Here is a 25,892-nt window from a genome sequence, read left to right as displayed (position 1 = left end):
TCACTGTTACTCCTTTTACCACCCCAAGACGGATCAGTGTGCCAGCGATCTAGCCTCCCGGGTCTCCCTAGTCCCTCCTCAAATATGGCTTCCTCCTATGGTGTGTGGGGGTGGGGGTACAGAGCTGTGACTTGGATGGGCTTTTCCTGTCAGCTTGAATCTATTCCCTCGATCACTGGGGGTCAGATGTGTTCTTGGCTTGTGGTCATTTGTAGACAATCCCCAGGCACAGGCTGCATCCTATGTATGACTTGCCTTGAAAGAGGCCTTCTCTGTTTCCCCAGTGCCTCTCCTTTCCCTAACCTCTTGGACCCAGTATGTTTTTGTTTTTGTTTTTAAACAGACGACATGCTTTCAGCCACTCCCCTGTATGGGAACGTTCACAGCTGGATGAACAGCGAACGGGTCCGCATGTGTGGAGCAAGTGAAGACAGGTGAATGGGCTCCTCCCCCACACTTCTGAGCAGAACCCATGCTCAAGCCCCTCGCCTTCTCACAGTCAGAGAAGGACCCAAAAGGTCTGGGCAAGAGAGATCTCCTAGCTGGTGGCCCTTGATTTACAGTTTTACCAGGCAGCCTGGCTCAGCGAAGCATTGCCGCCCTTTAAAAGATTAGCCCCTGAAGCGGCCTTTCAGTGCACTTTCGTCCTTAATTTATTATTTCATATTTATGAAGGAGAATTAATCCCCGTCTATATGCTGCTTTAACTCTAAATGTCAGGAGTGTGGGCCCAGGTGGACCGGCATTCGATGTGCTTTTAAAACAAATAGTTTGCTTAGTAATAAATGAGGAGATGGCTACCCTTTGCTTGGGTGCAACCCAAGGTTTCAGGTTGCCCTCTCCCGCCTGGCTCTTTGCCCCATTCTGATCACTGCCGAGCTCAGTTAGGCTTTCTAATCAGTAGACTAGGGTAGAGACAACTGAACAGCAGATGATTGAAGTAGCTTTGGGTTGATGGTGAAGCGTGTCCTGCTTGTCAGCGATGTTATCCTGGGTATTTGGAAGTTGGCATAGAACACTTTCTTTATCAATACTCTGATAACAAGTCCTGGGACAGCCAACAGCAGCCTGGCACAGATGTGTAGCTTCCTCTTCTGCCTGGAGTAGCTGACATTTCTTTTCTCTGTTACTATTGTATATCCACACACATCACATCACTTTGAAAAAGGACACAGATATAGCTTCGCTATCACCATGGAAACTAGTCTTATGGATGTGCTCCCTAACTTTGTTTGGGGAAAAGTTTTGAAAGCATGCCCTCAGGGTTAACGCAGATGTGGTAGGTGAAGGGTCTAGCCTGTAGACTTCTAGCTCACTTGGTCCGTGCCCATTTTACTTAATTCCTGCCCTCCAGGACAGCTCAGAAGGGTTAGCTAGGACAGCACTTGGCCTCTGTAGAAAAGGTCACGTGAGAGAAGTGTGCTTAATTTCAGACTTGCCCACCTCTGGGACATATGTGTTATTCATGTCCCCACACATGAAAGGCCTGCCTTTGCTTTGTTCTGCCACGGTAATATTGAATCACCATTTGGGAGCAACTTTCACTATAGGTCATGGCAGGGAGGGTTAAGAGAGAGTTCAAAAAAATAAATGAGATTAGTAGAAACTGGTCTGGTCCAGGTAGATAGATGAAAGACATATTCAGCAAGAACTGTTTTCATGAAATTGTTGTGTCCTTTTAAATAGGAAAATTCCTGTGAATGATGGTGACGCTTCAAAAGCCAGGCTGGAACTGAGGGAGGAGAATCCCTTGAATCACAACGTGGTAAGGGATGAATGGCTTCTTTTGATAGGATGGCTGAATATCAGTGATCTGTAATCAATTGTGCATTAGTTTGTATACAGTTAGGTATTGTGTGTGTGTGTGTGTATGTGCGCACACACACGCATGTACATTCAGTGTGGGGAGGGGAGAACATCAGGGCCTGACTATGTATTGCTTTTAACATCCTTTGCCCCCGCCTCAGTTCTTTATCTCTTATTCACTGGTGGGGCATGTGGCTTCCAGAAACTGTGTGCCCCATTAGTGCTCAAAACTGGATAATACCCCTGTCACCAAAGTAGTTCCTGAGGCTCTACTTTGCCAGTAAAATGTGAAACACTGGACTGTCCTTTCAGACACTAAGGGGAGGAAGTCAAAAGATGCAACCGCACTCTGACCCCTGGCCCCTTTATTGATATAGAAATGAGATAAGCACCAAAAAAAAAAGAAGAAGAAAAAAGAAATGGGATAAGCTAAAGTTCCCCATACCCGTTGTCCCATGGAAAATTGTTTCTTGTCCTGTTAAATGATCCCTTTCTGTCTCCAGGAGAAATGAATACCCCACCCCACTCAACAGGCTCCACAGGAGTAGTAGAAGTCATGTACCCTTAGTGGTGCAGAGAGTGTTGTATTTGATCTTGTCTGCTGCAACAAAGATTTGAACAAAATAATGTGTTGGCTTCTATTCTGAGTAGAACTTTGAGTACACTAGTGGAACAGATGCGGGAGGAGGGGCCTCTGGACACAGCAAAGCTGTCTTTAACCTTTTCTGTAAAGTGTTGTGGGTGATATCATGTGACCCAGTGGGTGGCTTTTCTTCGGGACCAGGGCTGCTACTGTGACTGGTGCCCCAAGTAACATGTGTTGTTCTTTTACAAAGGTGGACACCAGTGGAGCCCATCGGATTGATGGCCTGGCAGCACTGAGCATGGACCGCACAGGCCTCATCCGGGAAGGGCTCCGGGTCCCTGGAAACATCGTCTATTCTGGCTTGTGTGGACTGGGCCCAGAAAAGGGTCGGGAGGCTGCCTCAAGCTCTCTCGGTGGCCTTGGGTTTTCTTCAGAAAGAAATCCAGAGATGCAATTCAAACCGAATACTCCTGAGACAGCGGAGGCTTCTGCTGTTTCTGGAAAACCCCCAAACGGCTTCAGTGCTATATACAAAACACCGCCTGGAATACAAAAAAGTGCTGTAGCCACAGCAGAAAGCTTGGGTTTGGACAGGCCTGCCAGCGACAAACAGAGCCCCCTCAACATCAACGGTGCTAGTTACCTGCGGCTGCCCTGGGTCAACCCTTACATGGAGGGGGCCACTCCAGCCATCTACCCTTTCCTTGACTCGCCAAATAAGTATTCACTGAACATGTACAAGGCCTTGCTACCTCAGCAGTCCTACGGCTTGGCCCAGCCGCTGTATTCTCCTGTCTGCACCAGTGGGGAACGTTTCCTCTACCTGCCACCCCCACACTATGTTAACCCCCACATCCCCTCCTCCTTGGCTTCACCCATGAGACTTTCCACACCTTCAGCCTCTCCGGCCATCCCACCTCTTGTCCACTGCTCAGACAAAAGCCTCCCATGGAAGATGGGTGTCAGCCCTGGGAACCCTGTTGATTCTCATAATTACCCCCACATCCAAAACAGTAAACAACCCAGGGTGTCCTCTGCCAAGGCAGTCAACAGTGGTCTGCCGGGTGACACAGCCCTCCTGCTTCCCCCTTCACCTCGGCCCTCACCCCGTGTCCACCTCCCCACTCAGCCTGCTGCGGAGACCTACTCTGAGTTCCACAAGCATTATCCCAGGATCTCCACCTCCCCGTCAGTCACCCTGACAAAGCCATACATGACAGTCAGTAGCGAGTTCCCCACAGCCAGGCTGTCCAATGGCAAGTACCCCAAGGTCCCAGATGGGGGTGATTGTGCCCAGTCCATGCCTGGGCATCCCCGGAAGACAACGGTTCAAGACAGAAAAGATGGGGGTTCACCACCTCTGTTGGAAAAGCAGACTGTTACCAAAGACGTCACAGATAAACCACTAGACTTGTCCTCTAAAGTAGTGGACGGAGACACTTCCAAAGCTGACCACATGAAAAAGATGGCTCCCACGGTCCTGGTTCACAGTCGGGCTGCAAGTGGGTTAGTGCTCTCCGGGAGTGAGATTCCAAAAGAAACATTATCTCCTCCAGGAAATGGCTGTGCTATCTATAGATCAGAGATCATCAGCACTGCTCCCTCATCCTGGGTGGTGCCAGGGCCAAGTCCTAATGAAGAGAACAGTGGCAAGAGCATGTCGTTGAAAAACAAGGCTTTGGACTGGGCAATACCACAACAGAGGAGTTCCTCATGTCCTCGTATGGGTGGCACAGAAGCTGTGATCGCTAATGTTTCGGGGTCGGTGTCCAGCTCAGGACGCCCAGCCTCCACATCACCAGCCCCCAATGCTAACGCAGATGGCACCAAGACCAGCAGGAGCTCTGTGGATACCACACCATCAGTTATTCAGCACGTGGGCCAGCCCCCAGCCATGCCTGCCAAACACAGTGGCAGCACCAGCAGCAAGGGAGCCAAAGCCAGCAACCCAGAACCAAGTTTCAAAGCAAGCGAGAATGGCCTCCCGCCAACCTCAATATTTCTATCTCCAAATGAAGCATTCAGGTCCCCACCAATTCCCTACCCTAGGAGTTACCTCCCCTACTCAGCGCCAGAAGGCATTGCTCTAAGTCCCCTCTCTTTACATGGCAAAGGACCTGTGTACCCTCACCCAGTTTTGTTACCCAATGGCAATCTGTTTCCTGGGCACCTTGCCCCCAAGCCTGGCCTGCCCTATGGGCTGCATACAAGCCGGCCAGAATTTGTGGCCTACCAAGATGCCCTGGGCTTGGGCATGGTACATCCCATGTTGATTCCACACACGCCCATGGAGATCACAAAAGAGGAGAAGCCGGAGAGACGGTCCCGCTCCCATGAGAGAGCCCGCTATGAAGACCCAACCCTTCGCAGTCGGTTTTCTGAGATGTTGGAAGCTAGCAGCGCCAAACTACACCCAGAAATCCCCACTGACAAGAACCTAAAGGCAAACCCTAGCTGGAATCAAGGGAAAACTGGGGTGAAAACCGACAAGCTAGTCTACGTAGACCTTCTTCGAGAAGAAGCAGATTCTAAAGCTGATGCAGGAGCATCCAAACCAGGCCTTGTAGCTGAGAATGTGAGCCAGAGTACAGAGCCCACTAAGCCCGCCGCCGACCCTGTGATCCCGCAACACCGTGATTTCATCTCCCTCAGAGAGGAGCTGGGCCGCATCAGTGACTTCCATGAATCTTACGCTTTCAAACAGGCTCCAGGCCAGCCAGTGTTCAGCTTAGGCAAGGACAGTGTTGCAGCGGGAACCAACAAAGAGAACCTGGGGGTGCCGGTGGCAACTCCATTCTCGGAGACAGCTCTGGGCAGCGAGGGCCCTGCTGTGACTTTTGGTAAAACCCAAGAGGATCCCAAACCATTTTGTGTGGGCAGCGCTCCACCGAGCATGGATGTCACCCCCACCTATACCAAAGATGGAACTGATGAGGCAGAGTCCAACGATGGCAAAGTTCTGAAACCGAAGCCATCCAAGCTGGCAAAAAGAATTGCTAACTCGGCAGGTTATGTGGGCGACCGATTCAAGTGTGTCACGACTGAACTGTACGCGGATTCCAGTCAGCTCAGCCGAGAGCAACGGGCATTGCAGGTGAGCCCCCCACCCAAATTTCACTGACTTTATCAGTTATCAGTTTTGCAATGTACAAAGGGGTTTGGGGGGAACGTGGTAGGACAAGCACCAGGCAGATTTGGATAATGACATAATTGCAGTGTATGAAATGTGTTCAGTAAGGGGATGGCAGTAGTAGCTTTTAGAAGGTTCATGTGTCTGGATACTTTAAGCTAGTCTGTAGATTATATGAGAACTCTACTGGAATGCTGATAACAAGTTGTAATTATTATGAAGGATGTCTAAAGACTGCATGACGTTTGCCTAGCAATTGCTTTGATGTCTCTGCCTGTAAGATAACAAATATATCTAGAAGCATTGCTTAGAATACCTTACTTGATGCGTGGTGGAGATGTGTAGCAGTCACATGTCTGTGGGAATCGTGCAATTTTTTTCACCAAAAAAAAAAATTTGCTTAAAGGGATAGAGTATGTATTTAATTTGCTAGTGAATTATGATAGATGTTGTATAGGAATTTCCTTAAGATATTTTAATTTTAATTAAAAGATGAGTAAAGCCAAATTGTTTTGCAATGTTAAGAAAAAAATTGGTTTATGCTGATAAAAATGGATGAAGTTATCTAAATGATCCATTGAGTGCCCATTTTAATTACATAGATGGAAGGATTACAAGAGGACAGTATTTTATGTCTACCCGCTGCTTACTGTGAGGTCAGTTCTTCAAATTTTTATTACTAGAATCTTCCATAAACCTTTTGAGTTAAATTTCATTTCCAAATATTCAAAGGGAAGTTTGTGGGCCATGGTCGTCTTTATTCATTGTACATTTTGTTTCTTTTCTGTTGTGTTTTTCTTTTGTTTTCTTTGCGTTGTGGTTTTGTTTTGTTTTATTTATAATCTTCAAAGAGAATGTCTGTCTCTATGCAATGGTGTATGTATGGCTATACATATACATTGCGTCTGTATCTATATACACATGACTTTATGGATAAAGAATGTGACTACTCACATAGACACTCTTAAATTTTATCTGTTAAACTTTAAAATATCTGAGTTGTATCTCATAAGTTGTGGTTGGCTTTGGGCAAGCTTTTCTTTGAAAACACTTTCTTTTATAGTATAAGGCACATGAAATAGCCTTTATGGTAAGATGTTTTTTTTTCCATCTCCGTTCTCTTTCTAGCGTGCAATGATGCGCTTCTCAGAGTTGGAGATGAAAGAAAGAGAAGGTGGCCACCCAGCAACCAAAGACTCCGAGGTGTGCAAATTCAGCCCAGCCGACTGGGAAAGGTTGAAAGGAAGTCAGGACAAAAAGCCAAAGTCAGTCGCCCTGGAAGAGGCCATTGCTGATCAGAACAACAGTGAGAGATGTAAGTAACCCGAGCAGTTGGCTTGTAGTACCATGTCCCTGTGAGAACAGGGCCACCCTGCTTCCAAAGCCTGGGATGGTGAGAGGAAGAGCGATTTGTGGATAATGGCCCTGGCTCCAGTAGGGGATTGCTCAGAGAAAGGGGTCGCTTTGGCCATTAGTGCAGTGATGTCTGCTTGCAACAGCAGGGAATTGTGTGTCTGTGGGATTCTTTTCTGGGACATCATCTCTGTTTTCAAAGAAACACCAGGCTCAAAGTGAATGACAGCCCAATACAATGTAGCAGTAGGAAGTGGGTGGTGAGGGTCAGTTCTTTTTTGTAGCAGCTAGAATGATGCTCTAGCCCTGTTCCTCTCCCACGTGACAGGCTAATGTAGAATGGAAACTACTCAGGTTTTTTCCATCAGGTTGGCCAAGGTAGCAGAAAGATGGGAACAAGCATTGGTTGAGTTTGTTTGCTGTTATTGGGAGTTACCAATAGACCCCGAGTGTGGTTTATGTGAAAGATCTCTGTCCACCAGACAGATGGTGGCTTATGTTCTGGAGGTAAAATACGGGAAGAAGAAAATGCCTAAAATGCCTTTCTAAGAATATGCGAATACTTGAGTCTCAACAGCGGGTCCCCTGTTGCTCTGAACCATGGAGAATTCTGAGGGTGTGCAGTACTCGGTGAAGGTCTTTGGATTCCTCAAGTGTGCATGCCTAAGGTTGGAGGCCGGCTGTGTCCAATTAGGGTGCCTAGGTGAACATGGAAGACGGCAGATGCAGAAACTTCCTAGACAAGCCAGGCAGTGACGTTGAATGTTTGAGAGTCCTGGGTTGCTGCCCTTGAAGATGTAGCACACGCAATATAATTCCTCAGTGCCTGATGGAATCTGAGGGGTTCTGGTCCAGGAACATGTGGTTAGCTCTCTAGAGCACTGTCCTTCCTCCACTTCCTCCAGTTCATCCCTAAGGTCCCACCAATGGTCTGTCTGGTCAGGCTGTAGTGACAGGCAGGACCAAGATTGTTTGCTGTGAGTTAGTCCCAAAGAAAAGTAGTTTCTATGGCAAGCACAGTGCCCTTTCTTCCCTAAGGGACTCTCAATGGGTTTGAGTACGAGTATCCTTACACTCCTCATCAACAGACGTGTATGGGGCAGTAATGGGTCTGGGCTGCTCTTGGGTGAAGTAGCAAAGAATGCCTTCCTCCAGTCTGCTCAGAATGAACACAAAGCAATCCCATCACCAGCAGCTTGTGAGCCCACAGATCTTGGCAAGGCCTGTAAGAACTGAGAAGTAGGCAAGGTGCTTCTGAAAGGGAGGAGCTGTCCACAAGTGGGAGTTCCCCTTTGTTCTGAGTGAATGGAAGAAGAGCTTGAGAGGTGGGAAGGAACTTGGACAGCTTCCAGCCTTTTGGCCCTTTCTTTAGTTTGCAAGTAACATAGTCAGGCACAAAGTGGCTACTGCCCTCAGATAAAAATCAGAGGCCACCCACCTACCTGCCTGGGAGGTCTACCTTCTTCCCAGTTTGTTTTGGTTTGTTGTTGGTTTTTTTTCTCCTCTGCTGACCCTAGTGACAAGAAATTGGAGTGGCTTGAGAGGCTCCTTCAAGACAGTGGGCTATTTTGGAGCACCAGGACAGGGCTCCTGCCACTCGTAAGAGCCAGAAATTGTCACCAAGTGCTCTGCAGGTGATGTACAAGAGGCTTGTTTTTCAAGAAGGAACTATGTTACTATACTCATACTTATCTGGGCACTTGGTGTTTGTGGCTCACTGGCAGGGACACCCTGAAAGAACTGTTGTACTCGCTCTCATTACTTCCTCAATATAAGAGGACAAGGACTCCTAGATTTTTTCAGCCGTTACTGACTGAGCCCTCTTGGCCGTCATAGCTCAGGTGGGTTTAGCCTGTGCTTTTCATGGATTCCTTTACTTCTCATAGATGTCCCAGAGGCAAGAGCCAAGCTGTTTGCATATGAGAGCGAGGGTGGGGATTTGGAGTACAGGGCACAGGATTCCAAACTCTACCTACTCCTACAGTTTTTGGTTGGTTGGTTCTTTTTGGTTTTTGGTAGGCATATCGTACATGAATCTTAGCACGTAACCCATGCTGGCCTTAGTCCTCCTGCCTCACCCTCTCAGATGCTGCAATTATAGGCATATGCTGCCAGTCTCCCCTCCCTTATCCTGAGGCAGCCCCTCTGCTCCCAGAATAGACGTAGCTTCTGAGATGGTGGGTGCATCTGGTTGAAGGGGCCATGGTCAGGATTTTCTTTGGCCTCTTTGGTACAGTGGCTGAATTTAAGTATTGTAGAAGTTGATCAAATGAATCAACTTCTCTGCACAATTCGTAGGTAAGAATTATCAGTGACATTTTAGAAATGGAGAAGGACGAGGAAGCATTAGCCTGGTCTTTCTTGAACATAAACTACTGTGTCCCTTGCTAGTCTCTTGGGTGACACAGACCTGGTACCTACTAACTGGTAGCCTGAGCAGGAATTGGAGGAAACCTGAGTCAAGGGGCTATGTGGGAACTTGTCCCTTGGAATTTCTCCCCCAGGACAGCAGCAGCATGCTTTATGAACTCCTCTGAGTTTGGAGCAGAGAGATGCCTTGGCATCAGTCAGTCACCTGGTCTGTTCTGCTGTGGGTGACAGACCTGCAGAGGGGACTGACATCCAGGACAACCCTCAGAAGTCTTAAACTCTCCCATCTTGTTTAGTGCTCTCTGGGCATGGCTGCCACAGTGATGAAGTTGCTTTGTTGCCGTGGTGATTTGTAAATGTTGTCATGGTGATGCTTCTATGAGGTATAGTATGGCAGCACAGTCATGATAGATTATGGGATATATGTGCTGCAAGTCATATGACCATGCTATAGGGGAGCAAGTATCAAACACAGCCACACTCTCATCTGCCCACATGGCATGACCAGGGGGCCAATACAAGCAGTGGGTAGAGCCTAGTGGTTAGGGCTTCTGTTGTCTCTTTCCATCCGCCCATCTCATTTGCTTTAAGGGTAATCTTGTAGGTAGTGGCTAGTCTGGTCCCATTTAAGGAGGTCTAAGTCAAAGTGTATGGAAATGACATGAAGCATCCCATGGCTGATGGCAGGTAGGGGTAGGTTTGCTTCACGATTGTTGTTAGTTCCTGGAAGGTCACCCTGGTGCAGATTTTTGGGACGTCTCTGAAGGGAATAGGAATTGTTGCCCTAAGATGCTTGCATTGGGGGGGGGGGTTCCACCCAGTTCATTAAGATTTGGAGAATGGCAGAAAAAACAGCTACGTTAATGATCTGTGGACTAGTGTAAACCCCAGACTAATCAGTGAGAGTTCTTGAAGATAATTTAGAATGGAGAGATAACAATGGGCACTGCTCTGGCGTTTTCTTGGGATAAGGCAGAAGGGGACATGCCATAGAGTGATTCACAGTCCCCAAGGCTCAGGAGTCCAGTGGCCAAATGGATGAGTTGTGGGGAGTTGAAGGAGCTAGTGAGCAAATGTGTTCTCCATTCTTCCCTGCCAGCTTCCCTGTCAATGAGAAGCGGATGGTAATGGAGCGGTGGGGACACCTTTCTACCCACTGTGTACAAGTTTGCCCTGAGGGTAAAATCCCAGAAGAAAAGGAGATAGCAAAACCCCTGGTTTTGTAGGGATGCCCCTGTTTAGTGAGGAACAGACAGGCCAGCCCGTAAAATGGGTGGTTTTCGAGGGCAGTTTGGGCAAAGGGTCACATGATTGAGATAAGCCGCATTTCACTGTTAGGAGTTGGCAGAGAAGCTGAAAATGAAAACCTCCCCATGAAAGTTAGCTTAGACAGTGGTACAGGTGCCTACATGAGACCTAGAGTTCAACTGCAAGACTAGGAAGTCAATGTAAAACACTCGGTGTAGAGAGAGTTTTAGAGATTGGCTAGAGCGAGGGAGCGTGATGCTGGAAAGGGGTAAGTGAGGCAGTGCAATCTGGGCTAGGCTCCACACTGAGTATGCTGCCTGCTACCTTTGTTTCACCTCACCTACCAAAGGGTGAGGTGAAGTATACTTTAAAATGCTGGGGCAAGTGCAATCTTAGCATCCTGCATAAGTAATTTCTCTGGCCTTTCCCTTTGCCCTGAGTAGCCTGAGTTGGTGAAGCTTATCCCTGGATGAGAGGCAGCTGGTCATAATGTTCCCACTTTATAGCCCAGCGTGGCCAAGTTGTAAAGTGGTACTGTTAGTGCCAGAGCCGTTAAGAGGGTCACAGAGTAGCTAGCACAAGTGAGACCCTGCCAAGCTGAGTGCAGTGGTCTATGGCAGCCTGCTTGTCTTCTCTGGCTGCTGTCAATCCTTATGACAGAATATTGCCATTATTACCAGAGGCCTGCTTTGACTGTGTTCTTGAGTTAGGTATACTCAGAATCACAGGGGCCTGGCTGCTGGCTGTTGTCTATAAGGTGTACCACCGTGAAGAGGAGGAACGGCTGGGGATGTGTGGCCATTCCTTAGCTCAGATTGGATCCAGCTTTCCATGCCCAAGGTACTGCTCACCTCGCAGCTGACAGCCACTCAATACTGGATTGCCCTTGAGAGAAGCTGATGAGGCCTAGCTGCTTGGAAGGAAGGGTGGAATTTGAAATGGATTGAGCTCAGCCTATGAGGGGCATGCTTATTTTATCTACAAAATGACTTCTGCATCGCTACCCAAAAGCCAGACCCACATCCCCAGTAACATGTGGGATCATTTTAGTGGTCCATGGGTAAGCACCGACCCTTATGGTGATGGTTACATAGTGGGTTATTTTTTTGTTTAGAGGATTTATTTTGTGTGCGTGCACACACATGTCACAGTTAATGCGTATACGGAGGTCAGAGGCCAGTTCTCCTTCTAGGTAGTTTCTAGAGATGGAACTCAGTTCCTCAGCTTTGCAACAGGTACCTTTATCTGCTGAACCATCTCACTTGTTGTTTATTAGAAAATCTGCCATACCAGAACAATTTGTGGGGCAGTTCTTAGCTAGAACACTAGGTACTGTTGCTGGGCTTTGATTCAGGGAAAAGGGAGATGCCTACTGGTCTTCTTGGAGAACAGGAGCAGCCCTGGGTGTGGGGGGAGGGGCTGGAGCCAGCACTTTTGCTAATGCTTGCCTGGCTACAAAAGACCCAACTGTGAAAAGGGTGAGGTCTTGTCTAGAGATGTTTGCTTGAGAGAAAGAGTGCAGGTTAGGTGACCCGAGTCCCCATGGGGATCCCCTATTTTGGACATTAAATGAGAGCAGCTCCTTGATTTAGTGATAGGGATTTCTGTAGGCAGCCATCGGATTGAACCCTTTGAAGTTGTCTCTAAGGAACCCTTGCATTTGGCTAAGCCGGGCCCCTCCTCCCAGCAGCCCTGGGTCTGCAGGGTTCTCTGCCCCCTCTTGCCCATCAAGGTCCTAGTTTCTTTCAACACTCCCATCTGCGCTCCTCATTTTTCACCATCTTCTATCTGTCCATTTAAGTAAACATAGATTTTGCCCCTTGGGTACATGACATTTTAGGGATGTTTAGTCTTTTACTGCAACCCTCTAACCCTCTGTATTTCATAATAATGACTTGAACAAATGCTTTCCTGGAGATTTTTTTTTTAAAGCTTAACCAGACTGGGTTGAGAGTGTGGGTACCTTAGGCCCCAATTACAAAAAAGTCAGGAAGACAAGGTACCTCCTGCCTTGCCTTCTGCTATACTTGCTGACTCGTTCTGGCATGCCCTCCTCTGGAAGCAATGATTCTGATGGGTGAAGATTCTGTCCACCAAGACCTTCGGGTGTTGATTGCCTTGGCTATGGCAGTCCTGCTTATTCCCCTTATCCCGCCTCCTTTGGAGAACCTGGACCTCATTTCTGCATTCTTTTTTTCTTCTCCCACAGGCGAGTATAGTACTGGAAACAAACATGATCTCTTTGAAGCCCCAGAGGACAAAGATCTTCCTGCGGAAAAGTATTTCTTGGAGAGGCCACCTGTGAGCGAGCCACCCACTGACCAGGGGGTGGTGGACATGCCGCACAGCCCCACCCTTCGGCTAGATAAGAAACGTAAAGCATCAGGTGACAGCATCCACACTGAGACCACTGTGGAAGAGCTGCCAGAGGACCCTCTGAAAGCTAAGCGGCGACGGATCTCCAAAGGTGAGCTTGACCAGCTTCCACTGCCTGCTTGGGAGGCCTGTGCATGCAACCGCAGAGGGCACCCCTGAGTGGGACACAGTGGGGTTATTGCAGCACCTGTTCCCTCCCCTCCCCCCATAGACAGCGGATGAGTATCTGGTGCAGCCTTGACATTCCCATGACACATCCTGAAGCCCTGGGGAGGTGGCACCCACTTTCCCTCCCTCCAAACCTAGAGGTGGCCAAAGGAAAATAAGTGACCTGTGGAAGCAGAGACAGTGGCCACACCCTCCCCCTTCCCCACCCCATTGGTGCTATGTAAGACAGTTTGTTCCCTCCCCAGGGGGCTTTTTGATTAATTTGTAGTTATTTCTCCATTAGATGACTGGCCTGAGAGGGAAATGACAAACAGTTCCTCTAACCACTTAGAAGACCCACATTATAGTGAGCTGACCAACCTGAAGGTGTGCATTGAATTAACAGGGCTCCATCCTAAAAAGCAACGCCACTTGCTGCACCTTAGAGAACGCTGGGAGCAGCAGGTGTCGGCAGCAGAGAGCAAGCCTGGCCGCCAAAGCAGGAAGGAAGTGACCCAGGCTGTTCAGCCTGAGGTCACCTCCCAGGGGACTAACATCACTGAAGAGAGGGCTGGCAGGAAAAAGGCAGAGGCCAAAGGCAACAGAGGCTGGTCTGAAGAGTCCCTCAAACCCACTGACCATGAACAAGGTATGCAGAGGCCGCATCTTGATTATCCACTCTGCCCCTAGAGGTTGGGTTGCGCCTTCCTTCCATGGGAGAGGGCCTTTGGAGAGAGCCAGGGGACCTTGAGGCATCCCAGTTGACTCTGACTGGGTTGTGTGGTAGGTGGTGCATGTCTTTGCACACCCAATTTCTGGATTCTCTCCACTTCCTTGCTTATTTCCCAGTCTATGACTGGTCAGGAAGAGAAGGCTGGGTGGCCGCACACCCTCGCCAACACCGTCCCTCCAGGCTCAAGCTGCCTTGGTCATCCGGATTCTGGGCACCCTAGTCCAGTGGATGGGGAAGAGTAGAAAGAGCCGGTTTCTGTCCTCTTGTCCCGGCCCTTCATAGAAACTTAGCTCTTGGCATTTTGAGGGTTAACCTATTTGCTATTTGAATGTGGGATAATTAAAATATTAATGCTTTGAAAACATAATTGGTATATCTTTAAAAACTGAAGCCGCTCCAGTGATCAGTGCTAACAATGGGCTTTTCTTTCTGCATGGGCTAAAACTGTGTAACGCTTGCTTCTTCTCCCCCTCCCCCGCCCGTCACCGCCCCCTCCGTATTTAGGCTTGCCTGTGTTCTCCGGCTCTCCGCCCATGAAGAGCCTTTCATCCACCAATGCAAGTGGCAAAAAGCAGACTCAGCCAAGCTGCACGCCAGCCTCGAGGCTGCCTGCCAAACAGCAGAAAATTAAAGAAAGCCAGAAGACAGATGTGCTGTGCATAGATGAAGAAGAGGATTGCCAGGCTGCCTCCCCGCTGCAGAAATACACTGACAACAGTGAGAAGCCATCCGGGAAGAGACTGTGCAAAACCAAGCACTTGATACCTCAGGAGCCCAGGAGGAGCTTGCCCATCACAGGAGACTACTATGTGGAGAGCACTGACAGCAAGGTACCTTCTGCTCGCTCCCGCCTTGGGCTTGCTTCTCATGGACTAAACTCCCATTTTCCGGGACTGAGCCCCCTCTCCCCTTCACATCACTTCTGTCCTAGAGGGGCATGTGTTCTGGATGGCCATGAAGTTTCAAACCTAGAGCGAGGCCCCATCCCCAGCCCTCCTTTGTCAGCCCCTCCCCTTCCTAAGAAGGAAAAGAAAGTGTCTTTCTCTATGGGTTTGCCATTCTGTCTAGGAAGAGGCTAGAGCAAAGCGGTGGATGTGTTTGAAGGTTCACAGCCTTACCTGTGCATACCTTTTTCTCTTGTGACAGATGACTGTGCGGAGATTCAGAAAACGACCTGAGCCCAGTACAGAGTATGATTTGTCGCCAGCCAAACAGGAGCCAAAGCCCTTTGACCGTTTACAACAATTGCTACCGGCCTCCCAGGCCACACAGCTGCCACGCTCAAGTTCTCCTCAAGAGACCACCCAGTCTCGCCCCATGCCGCCAGAGGCTCGGAGACTTATTGTCAACAAGAATGCTGGCGAGACCCTCCTCCAGCGGGCTGCCCGGCTAGGCTATGAGGTGAGCGGACTTGTGGGCACCGTGGATTGGGAACATTCAGTAACCTCTGCTCCAGGCTGGGGGCAGCAGCTTCAGGGAGGGGCTTGTTGAGCAGAACCCAGCCCCCTCCACATCAGGAGGTGTTCCAAGACCCAGCAGGATGTTTGTGTTAGCCCCACTCTGGCTGCTGTCTCTGGCTAGGTCCACCTGGTAGAGGCTGCAGATGTTCAGGTAGGCCTCTCTGACCAGGCTTTTGCTCACTTATGTCCGTTACAGAGTCTGACATAACCTAGGACTTGGCGCCTGGGGCAAATTTTAATGAATTCATTTGGTTTTTGATTACCAAGGGTGTAGAGAAGTGATTAGCTCTATTTAGGGTGGCTTATGCTATTGCTGGTCGAAAGGTGGTCTTTGCGGGTAATAAGTGACTATAGGGAGGCTTGACATGGACCCACTGAGGTGGGGAAGGCAGCACTGACGGGGCAATGGTGGCCTAAGGGCTCTGCCCCAAGCTCACGGCTGCCAGTGTACCTCTGCTCTTAAGCCCGTGTGGTCCACAGCAACTCAATTTGCCCTTTCACTGCCTTTGGTCTGCTCCCTGCTGTTATCTGCACTTTCTGTTGAGGAAAGTTGCAGAGAACGGAAGAGCTGAAAGATAGTGATCCTGTACTGCTCAGCTCAGTCCGGCCCGGCACCTTCCCTGGCACCTCTCAGCCTCTTCTTGTACTGGGCCCTTTCCTGCAGTTCAGAACCTCCTGGTGCTAACTGCCTCCTTCTGCCCCCTTGTGCACCCCGCACACACTTACCAGTTGGAATTGTGAAAGCAAAAGGCTTTTTTTTTTCTGACATCAGCCCTCTGGGAGTTGGATGGCGAAAATAAAAAGCAGCTCAGCAAGTGTGGAGGTGTGAAGGAAAGACATTGCAGCATCCTTACTGGCCCACAGCAGGGTAGGGCCGGCAGGATTTAGCCAGAACCCCCGCGGCCTGAACTTCATTGTGATGCCATTGTAGTTCCTGGTGGGATCACCCAGCCCTGTGCTAGCTAGTGACCCACAGCCCAACCTGAGAATTGTGGCTTTGTGGGTGAAAACTTGAGGCAAGGATGGTTCTTGGGTGCGCTGGTGTTTCTTTTTTTAGATCTCTGGATTATCTCAGAAATAACTAGATGAAAGATTGGTAGTTAGCTCAGTTAATGTGGATTAGGTACAAGTGACTGCCGATGTTTTCCCACAAGCTGAGCATCAACACCTAGAAGGGTGAGGCTGTGTGCAATGCGTCCTTTCCTTCCAGGGGCTTCCCTTCAGCTGTGCTGTGGCTTCTGGCAGCTCACCAGGGGAGACAGGGAAGGAATGAGGCTTCCCTCAAGGGCAGCAGGCTGCTTTGCTCATAAAGAAACAAGGCTTCTATCCTAGCCTTTGATCTCGCATCATTTCCAAAGGTCTTATTCCTTTGCAAAAGAGAGTTGGCAAGGCTCAAGAGACCCTTGTGGCTTCTCTAAAGGAAGAGTTTTTATACAGCCAGTAGGTCTGAGGCCTGGACTAAGAAGCACTTTGTAGGCTCTGTTCCTTTGTCCCAGGGAATATTTATTGAACTTGTCTTCCAACACACAGGCACATAATTTTCAATATGTAAATTTCAATGCCCAGTGTTTTAATTGTTAATATTAAAGCATTCCTCTTACCCAGAGGCTGACTTTCCTGCATTTCTTTTAGCAGAATTTAAGATGTTGGATGATAGGTCATTCAGATGTGGCGGTTTCGAGCTTTCTGAGTGAAGGACAGTTTCCATAGTTTCGTAAGGGACTGCTTGAACACACAGCTATGGAAGAGTTCCCCAGGAGTGAACTTTGACACTGTTGCTTCCTGTTTGGCTAAAGATGCCTTGTGTGCAATAAAAAGGCTCTCCCTGTCACCCACGCCTCATTCTATTGCTGCTAATGTGGGTCTAGGGGTTCACAGCAGCCCCCTCTCTCCAGCTTTGTCTTAACCGCTGATCAGGCCAGGCACACTCACACTGCTTGGCTCCTGCTAAGAAGGCTTCCATTGCTCCAGCTAAAATGTCAGTATGCAACCACATGCTTGTGCGTTTAGTGGTGATGGTTAAATTTTCTATGAATTAAATAAATCATGTTTTTAAAAAAGTTAATGAGGCATTTAATTAATTAACAATGTTGGGTTTATGGCCTTTATGGTTATATTTTGCGGTTAATGGCATTCAGCTTATGGCCTCTTAACGGAATTGTCCAACAAAAACAGTTTGATTTTGTTTGGGAATGGGTGGGCTGTCCTTCAAACACACCCATTTCTGATGCAAAAAATAACTGAGAAATGTGTTGGGCAGGCACACGTCTTCACCCTTCTCTGTTGGGGACTGCAGTTGGCATCTGTAAAGAGGCTAGCACTCTCCCAGCTAGGAGAGTGATATTAGCTTGCTTGAGCCCAGCAGAGGGTCAGAAGGATGCTCTTGACAGCTGGATCAAAGCCTTCCAGCCAGAACCTTTTACTGGGCTTTTTGACTTCCCAGCAGACTTGAGAGTCTTGCCCCTCTGTTCCGCAGTCGCCCTAAGTGTTGGATGAAAACACTCCCACTTTTCTTCCTGCTGTTTCCCAGACTGTGGAGAGTAGTGTAGGACATAATAGCAGACAAGCAGATCTCAGGCCAAGTAACACCAGTGCAGCGGAATGAGGGTAGACTGTGGCAAACGCCTCACCTTGTGTGTGGTCACTGTTGCCTTTCCCGCCATCCTCCAGGACAAGAGAGAATCGACTTAGTCTTGTGCTCTGACTTCTTTCATTTCTAGGTTCCCTCAGATCAGCCCTGTAGTGATGAAGGTTTCCAGGTGAGGGCCATAATTGTCAGAACAAATAAACCCTGGGTTGAGAGGACACCAGGCAGACTGCCGGGATCCACATAAATTGATCTTTGCACAGCAGTCGGTGGTGCTCAGGGCCAATCCCAGAGTCACATGACAAGGTCTCGTCCTGGCTGGGGAACACAACTCATTAGATTGCAGCCGTCCACTCGAGTCTGGCTAGTGAAGACCTGCTAAAAGAGCAGCAGCTGCATGCAGTATCCTGGATACTGGGGCTCAGAGGATTGTGGGCATTCTGGTAGGTTAGGACCTGACGGAAGAAATGCCTTGGCAAGCATGCCTTCTCTTTTCCTCCCCTTGCTTTAGAAGGGAGCTGCTGTGGCGACCTGAAGCAACAGGGCACGGATGGTCAGATTTACCAGTGTGTAGCCTTAGTCTCACAGGGAAGCATCTGGAACATCCTAAGTAGCACCCAAGTGAGCCTTTACCTTTGACTGAACTGTCCTAGAAAGGGCGTTAGAGATTTTTCACAACCCACTTCACGTCTATGGGTGGCCAGAAGAAGCCACCCATATTTTATGTCTAGCAGAAGAGTTCTCCGGTGTCACAAATGGTAGGCCACCCTGCGTTGTCTAGCCCCATTCTTAGAAGTTAGTGACAATTTGCTTGGCATGTCTTAGGAGAAGATAGTGTAACCTGTTTCCTGGTGACAGATACTGTTCAATGTGTTTGAAAACTTGCTTAATCATGGTAATAAGACATTGGGTAAATTACTGCTGTGCTTACTAGGAGTGGTTCATGGTAATATTTTAACATGCTAAAGAAGTAAGATTAATTAACAATAGTGATTCTGATGCAGACTGTTGACACTGAATGCCTTCTGCTGAGGGAGGGGCACACTTGTTCTGTTTTGTTCTAGTATGTGATCTATCTGATTCCTGTCATTGACTTAAGTAAATAAGCGTGTATTGCATGGATTCAGTCTTTAGTAGAGGGAAAAGGGAGGAGAGGTGCGGTTATTTGAGGCCCTGGTGTCCGTGTGTGTCCATGTGTGTGGTGTGAATGGAACCCATGCCAAGGCTCTACTGCTGAGCTACTTACTGTTGTGCCAATCCATTTCATGTCTCTTTTTTCCCACCTGTCTGTTCAGGCTGGTTGACTGGTTGGTTGGTTGGTGGTATTTTGAGGTAAGGTTTCTCTTTGTAACAGTACTGGCTGTCTTGGAACTCACTTTGTAGTCCAGGCTAGCCTGGAATTCAACAGAGATTCAACTACCTCTGCCTCTCCTGAGTGCTGGGACTAAAGGTTTTTGCCGCCACCACCACCCAACTTCTTGTTTTTAAGAGGGCATTTTGCTTTTTGCTTTTTGTATCGCAGGCTTACCATCAAGGCTGGTCTAAAACTTAAGTCATCCTCCTGCCTCAGTCCTTTGAATGCTGGAATTACAAGTGTATGCCACCTCCCTTGGCTTCATCTCTTGGTGAGGGCTGAGATATCTGACAAGAATCCCCTTAGAGCTCTGCCTTCTGTCTGCACACAGGGATGCCATCTGCCTCACCTGCTCTGGGTTGCAGGGTGTTATGGCGCTCTTCCATTTTGCTTCACTTTGATCATCCTTGCTTTTATCTAAACTTGGCTGTTTACTATCTGTAGTGACCCTGGTGGAGCATAAATGCCATAGTACAGATGAATGTGCCCTCGGACTTGTTTTGGTGAGACAAGATCTCACTCTATATCCTAGTCTGGCCTCAACCTCATGTTGGTTCTCTGGCCTCAACCTTCTGAGTATTGGGAATTACAGGTGCCTAACAATGAGCCCTTTTGAAGTCTCTGCAGCTGGGTCTCCACATACTCCCTCAGTAATGAGACAAGTGTTTTGGTTCATAAACAGCCTATGGAGACTTGGGAGAAGGTAAAACACATTTGATTGGGGCTGCCCAGCTGTAGGCCCCTCAATAAACATTCAGGCACCACCCAAACCACAGTGGGTTCTCAGGCCTCAGCTTATAGTCTTAGAACTATGAAGAAGTCTTCCTTATGAGGTGACTGTGTGGTGATCGGATGGTATTTCTCGTTCCCTCCCGACAGGAAGTGGTCTTATACTGCCTGGAGAACAAGATCTGTGACATGAATCATCGTGACAATGCTGGTTACTGTGCACTACATGAAGCTTGTGCCAGGGGGTGGCTCAACATCGTTCGCCACCTCCTTGAATATGGCGCTGATGTCAACTGCAGTGCCCAGGATGGAACCAGGTCAGTGGTGTATCTTGTTTTTCCTGCTTCCTGGCATTGCTGTCAAGCAGACAGTAGGTCTCAGGGAATGCAGAAACCCCAGGGGGGAAAGATGGAGAGCAAATTGCACCTGCATTGATTGCAGCCTAGAACTGAATTGAACAGATTTTTCTGGTAGGTGATGAAAACCTCCCAGTCTTGACCAGTTCTGTAGTTCTCCCACAGACCAAAGCCTCCCAGAAGGCCATGGCCATCCATGAGTCAGGGAGACAAATACTGCCTTATAGATCCTTGAGCTGTTCATTGCCATCTGTGAAATCACCATTCAAAGTATTTGTGAGCTGAAACACCCCTTGGGACAGACTGAAGGCCATCTATGCTTCCTTCCACTGGTTCTTCGGTCATCACCCACATCCATCCGGGCCCTAATAGTCACCTTGTCTTGACCTCTGTTTGATCAATAAGACTCACATCTGAGTCAGCACAGGCATCTTGCTGACATTGTGACAGGACACTCTGGGATTCAGGACCCTGGTTCCCCTGATGGTCAGAAACACCCAAAGGGTAACCTGTGGATCTTTCACACTTTCTTCTTTTGAGACCAGGTCACTCTTAGATAGTCCTGGCTGTTCTGAAACTTTATTTAGACCGGGCTGGCCTTAAAATCTCAGAGTTCTACCTGCCTTTGCCTCCTGAGTGTCATACTTTGATAATAGCATTAGCTCAGGGGCCTGGGGATGGTATGTGTCCTCCTGAGAATATGCCACTGCCAGGCACTTGGCTTCCGGACAGATAGTGCTGGAGCAGGACTTAGAGAATGTTTCTCTTAGCAAATTCTGCTAATAGCAAAGGTGACTGGCTTTTTGTTGGTTTGGGGGTTTTTGTATAACAATTGCTTGTTGCACTGGCTTCTACAGTGGTGGAAATTTTACTGTCTGTACCTCATTTCACTGAAGATATTTTCATCATAGATTTAAGATCTTCCTTAGGCCTAAGGATAAAATAGGTGTATACTTGAGAACTGACCCTGAGGTAGTCCCTTCCCTGGCCCCTTTGAGGGTTAGCTATCCATAACAGTTGCTTGTTTAGACTTTGCTCCCGTCACTGTGCCTTGGTTTTCTTCTGTATGTAGTGGTACCCAGGATGCTCACTGTAGGAGGCGTGCATGTATTCTGTTTTCCCTGCTTCTAGATCAGATAAGTATGCTGTGCACAAGCTTAATGCCACTGTGTGTCTCTTTCCAGGCCTCTGCATGATGCTGTGGAGAATGACCACTTAGAAATTGTCCGGTTGCTTCTTTCCTATGGTGCTGACCCCACTTTAGCCACGTACTCAGGTAGAACCATCATGAAGATGACCCACAGTGAACTTATGGAGAAGTTTTTAACAGGTATGATGGAGTTCAATGGATGATCTTATTCAAAAGTTTAATTCACCTGGGCATATGGTGCTCAACTCCAGTCCTAGGTACTCTGAGAACATAAGAATGTGTAAGGCCATCTGATTAACTTATCAAAGGCTGTTGGGGGGGGGTTAGGTTGGGCCTGGTGCGCGTGTGCGTGCCTTTAGCAGTTGAACACTGAGCATGTATGAAACCCTGGGCTTCACCAAAGGGCAGAGATGGAAACTGCATATTTTAGATTTGAGTGTGACTATGCCGAAAGCAGAGGTTTTTCTATGGGGAAATCCTATTGTAGTGAAGCCACTTGGCTTCTTCACCATAATATTTTTAAAGTTTTCTGTTTGTTCTTGTTGTTGTTTTGATTTGGTTTTTGCTTTTTTGAGACAGAGTTTGTCTCTGTAACAGACTGTAACTGCCCTGGAACTTGCTCTGTAGACCAGGCTGGCCTCAACATCATAGGAGATCTGCTTGCCTCTGCTTCCTGAGTGCTGGGATTACAGGCGTGCTCCACTGTGCCTGGCTTTATTTTTTTGTTTGTTTGTTTGTTTTTTGGTTTTTGTTTTGTTTTTTAACATAGTTAGTTTCATTTTCTACAAATCCATTTTTCACTTAAGTATGGCCCATGGGTTTACATAGCAAGTCTCTGAAATTACCCAAGCTCCCAGGCTTGCAGTTTTGCGCTGTGGTGTTTGGTCTTAGGATAAACCCATCTTTGAAGCCCCCCGGTGTTATAAGATCCTGAAAACAAGCTCAGTTTCGTGACTGTCGGACCCTTGTGGTTAAGCTCCTCATCAGACACTGCCAAAGAGTTCCTTCAGCTGGCTCACGGTCCATCCATGCCCACCTTAAGTAGTGCTTACTGAAAGAAGTTGTCTGGTGGATTGGAGACAAGTTGGAAAATACATTTCTTCCTCAGTTTTATAAGCCTCCCAAGCTTCTTTGCTCTCATTTTGGTAAGCCAGGGTAGCCTGTCCCTCAGCAAGTCAGGAACTACAGAGGGCTTCTAAAAACTGAGAGGTGACTTGCAGGCACAGTCACGAACCAGCCTATTACGAATTTCTAGGGAAAAGGCATCCTAACTGCTTTAACATTTGTTCTTGTCAGATAGGATTGTGTTTTGGGTGGGGACTGGATCCCATTGTATGGCCCAAGCTGGCCTCAAAGGTAGAATCCTCTCAAGTTCTGAGATTATAGTTGTGTGATACCCCACAGAACTTGCCAGTATATTTTATCTTCTGTCGCCCCCTCTCTCTGCAGATTACTTAAATGACCTACAGGGTCGCAGTGACGATGACTCCAGTGGCGCTTGGGAGTTCTATGGCAGCTGTGTGTGTGGTAAGCATCACTGTTCGTGCGTGCTCCAGTGAGAATGTTGTTGCCTGCTCTGGGTGAAGAAGGCAGGGGATGGGCACTGGCACAATGATTTGGTTGCTCTGGCTGTCACCACAGCCAGCTCATACTCTTCAGCTAACTGCCCCCTCTCTCCTTTGCCTTCCACTAGAACCAGACGATGAAAGTGGGTATGACGTTTTGGCTAACCCCCCAGGGCCGGAAGACCAAGATGAGGAGGAGGATGCCTACAGCGATTTGTTTGAGTTTGAGTTTTCGGAAAACTCTCTCTTGCCGTGTTACAATGTCCAAGTGTCCGTCGCTCAGGGGTAAGCATGGCTCTCTGTGAAACAAATTACCAAGCTGCTTGAAAAGCAGTTTGTCCCTTTAGGCAGGTGAATGGTGGGTGGCTTCTTAGCTGTCCTCAGACCTTGGCTAAGGGTCCAGATCAGTTATTTATGCCCAGTGGAGGTAGAGCTTACCTATAACATGGTACAAACTGCCCTCGTGAGTAAGTGTATCTTTTCAAGTCATTCTTGGGGCCAGTGGGCATTGAAGCCGGGAACTGAAATGTCACGGAAAAGCCGCCATCTTGGATAGTAGAGCAGCCAACAGTGAAGAAATGAGTCTTCCCCTAGCAGCTGTCATCCCATCCCCCAACGAGTCAGCCTACGGTCTCCCCCAGGCACTTGAGATATAATTGGACTATAGTGATAAACTACCTCCTCACCTAAGAATAGGACAATTATCTAGGAGGACACTTGGAGTCCTTAATGTGTCATCAGATTTGGTTAGATCCCATGTTTTCCGTATGGGTGTGCCACTGCACCTTAATAATCAGTCCTTTGGGGTGTCCATGTCAAGAAGCTGCTGTGCTTTGTGTTAACAAAGGTGTTTAATGAGTAATGTCCTCCTCTGCTCTGAAGGTATAAACACGTATGCCATTACTAACAGTGACAGAAATTCTAAATTGTGTCAGGCTCAGAAGACTTACTAAGCATCCCTTCTCAAAGGTGTCCCAACCCAGATAACTGAAGGATGGGGATAGAACTGGGAAAGGGGAGGAGAGGTAGCCTTCTATGTTTAGTGATCTGTTGGTGAGGGTCCTCAGAGAGGTCAAAGAGGTTGGGATATAGGCCTGGTTTTCCTCACTGAGTACAGGGTCCACTGGAGAAGCATGATGCAAGTTTTAGGTGTGCAAGACTATCCCCATTTGTTTCCATCCATGGCGGTGGGCACAGTGAAGCTTGTGCAAATTCTAGTAGATGCTCTCTTTATAAAAAGCAGATCTGTTCCAAATTCTTAGGCTGTGGTTCTTCTTATCTTAAAGACCAGCGGTGGGGTGTGGTAGGACAGGGCAGAAGAGTTGGCTAGAAGATCCCTGGCCCTGGTTAGTACTCAGCTAGTCAGGGTACAGAGGTACCTTTCCAGAAATCTAACTCCCATCCCTTTTTATCTTCTAGGCCACGAAACTGGCTACTGCTCTCAGATGTGCTCAAGAGGTTGAAAATGTCCTCCCGGACTTTCCGCTGCAATTTTCCCAATATGGAAATTGTCACCATCGCAGAAGCGGAGTTTTACCGACAGGTCTCTGCAAGTCTTTTGTTCTCCTGCCCCAAGGACCTGGAAGCCTTCAACTCTAAAAGCAAGGAACTGTTGGATCTGGTAGAATTCACAAATGAGCTCCAGACTTTGCTGGGCTCCACTGTGGAGTGGCTCCACCCTAGTGACACAGTCCCTGAGGGCTACTGGTGAGCCGCCCGCCCTGCCCGCCACTGTGTACAGTGTGTTATGGTGTTAATCCTTGTGCATATATGTCATTATACGACGATTTCTGTAAAGAAAGGACACTATTACATATTAAAATATCTCTTCTTTATATAAGAGAAGTTACTCCAGTCAGAAGAACCTAGAAGTCTGTGTTTTCTTTCTAAACTTTTAAGTCAGTTTTTATGAACCTGTTCAAATGTCTTTATTTTTCAGTGCACACATGCTTTGAGATATGTATGTTTGTTTTTACTTGGAACATTTTTCTTTTCTAAGGAGAAAATAAAACAAAAGAAAAAAAGAAAAAGGAGCCCCATACTTTATTGTATAATTTCATACAAAGCTTTGGTGGTAGGCCATGACCGCAGCATGTGGTCAGAACTGTGTGGTTGGTTTGGGGGAGTGGATTGGGCAAAGGCACTTGGTGGCAATGTACTTTTATGTTTTGTTTACAGACTACCTGCTCATGCCAGGTAAATGCTATTGGAGGCAATCCAGTAGTATGTAATATAAATTCAAACGATATCCACACACAACAACTAATTGTATGAAACTTTTGTATCCTAATTTAAAAGCTGTGAAATTACTTTTCACACATCAAACCGGATTGTTTATATGTTTAAACATTTTATGCTCTTATTTAAAGAAGACTTTGAGCTATTTTTTTCTGTACCCTGTAAAATATTGAGAACTAACATAATATGTTGAGGTTGCTTGAAAATGTACATAAAACTAAAATTTTCTAAATTGTGTGTTTATGTTTGAGATCTGTGTTTTAACTTTGTAAGTAAATTCTCTGCCTTTGTATTTATATTTTACAAAAATTTTCTTAAAAGGCAATAAACCTGTTGAGGAAAGGAGCACATTGCAGTACATCCTTTGTATTTCTAGAATGTTACTAGTTTCCTTTAACTGTTAGTGATGGATTCCAACTTGCAACCGATTTTGTTTCTGTAAACTAAGGTAGAATACAGAGTTCAGGGGAACTGTGCTGAGAACCTGATCTGTCATCCCACTCTGAGCGCTGATTTTTAGATCTATCTCTCTGATCCTTTTTTGAGGTACTGAGGATCAAACCCAAGGCCTCACATGCTAAGCAACTATACTACTATTGAGCCTCACCCCACCTCTTTTTGAGACAGTGCTCACTTTCGTCCTGAGCTCAAATTCAGTCCTCCTGCCTCAACCCTCCTGAGATCCTGGGTTTATAGACATGTAC

The 25,892-nt window shown here is 47.6% G+C and overlaps 1 protein-coding gene across 2 annotated transcripts in view; it reads left to right on the top strand.

The window, feature by feature from the left end:
• LOC121443506 (BCL-6 corepressor) overlaps positions 1–25,103 on the top strand; it is an 89,803-nt gene extending 64,700 nt beyond the window's left edge. For both annotated transcript variants that reach the window (XM_041645257.1, XM_041645258.1), the window contains exons 2-15: positions 344–434; positions 1,687–1,765; positions 2,643–5,486; positions 6,125–6,178; positions 6,651–6,837; positions 12,703–12,960; positions 13,321–13,665; positions 14,254–14,579; positions 14,896–15,150; positions 20,030–20,196; positions 21,420–21,565; positions 22,835–22,912; positions 23,079–23,235; positions 24,370–25,103. In XM_041645257.1, the coding sequence (XP_041501191.1) occupies positions 349–434; positions 1,687–1,765; positions 2,643–5,486; positions 6,125–6,178; positions 6,651–6,837; positions 12,703–12,960; positions 13,321–13,665; positions 14,254–14,579; positions 14,896–15,150; positions 20,030–20,196; positions 21,420–21,565; positions 22,835–22,912; positions 23,079–23,235; positions 24,370–24,661 (5,274 nt within the window). In that variant the 5' untranslated portion in view covers positions 344–348 and the 3' untranslated portion in view covers positions 24,662–25,103. The remainder of the gene's footprint in view (positions 1–343; positions 435–1,686; positions 1,766–2,642; positions 5,487–6,124; positions 6,179–6,650; positions 6,838–12,702; positions 12,961–13,320; positions 13,666–14,253; positions 14,580–14,895; positions 15,151–20,029; positions 20,197–21,419; positions 21,566–22,834; positions 22,913–23,078; positions 23,236–24,369) is intronic.
• The last annotated feature ends 789 nt before the right edge of the window (positions 25,104–25,892 follow it).

Source organism: Microtus oregoni, unplaced genomic scaffold (genome assembly GCF_018167655.1).
Source record: "Microtus oregoni isolate MIOR12 unplaced genomic scaffold, Mior012 000108F_ref0000382, whole genome shotgun sequence".
NCBI classification, from domain to species: Eukaryota; Metazoa; Chordata; class Mammalia; order Rodentia; family Cricetidae; genus Microtus; species Microtus oregoni.
The sequence above is the reverse complement of the archived record's forward strand: the minus strand, read 5'-3'. Positions and strand labels throughout refer to the sequence as shown.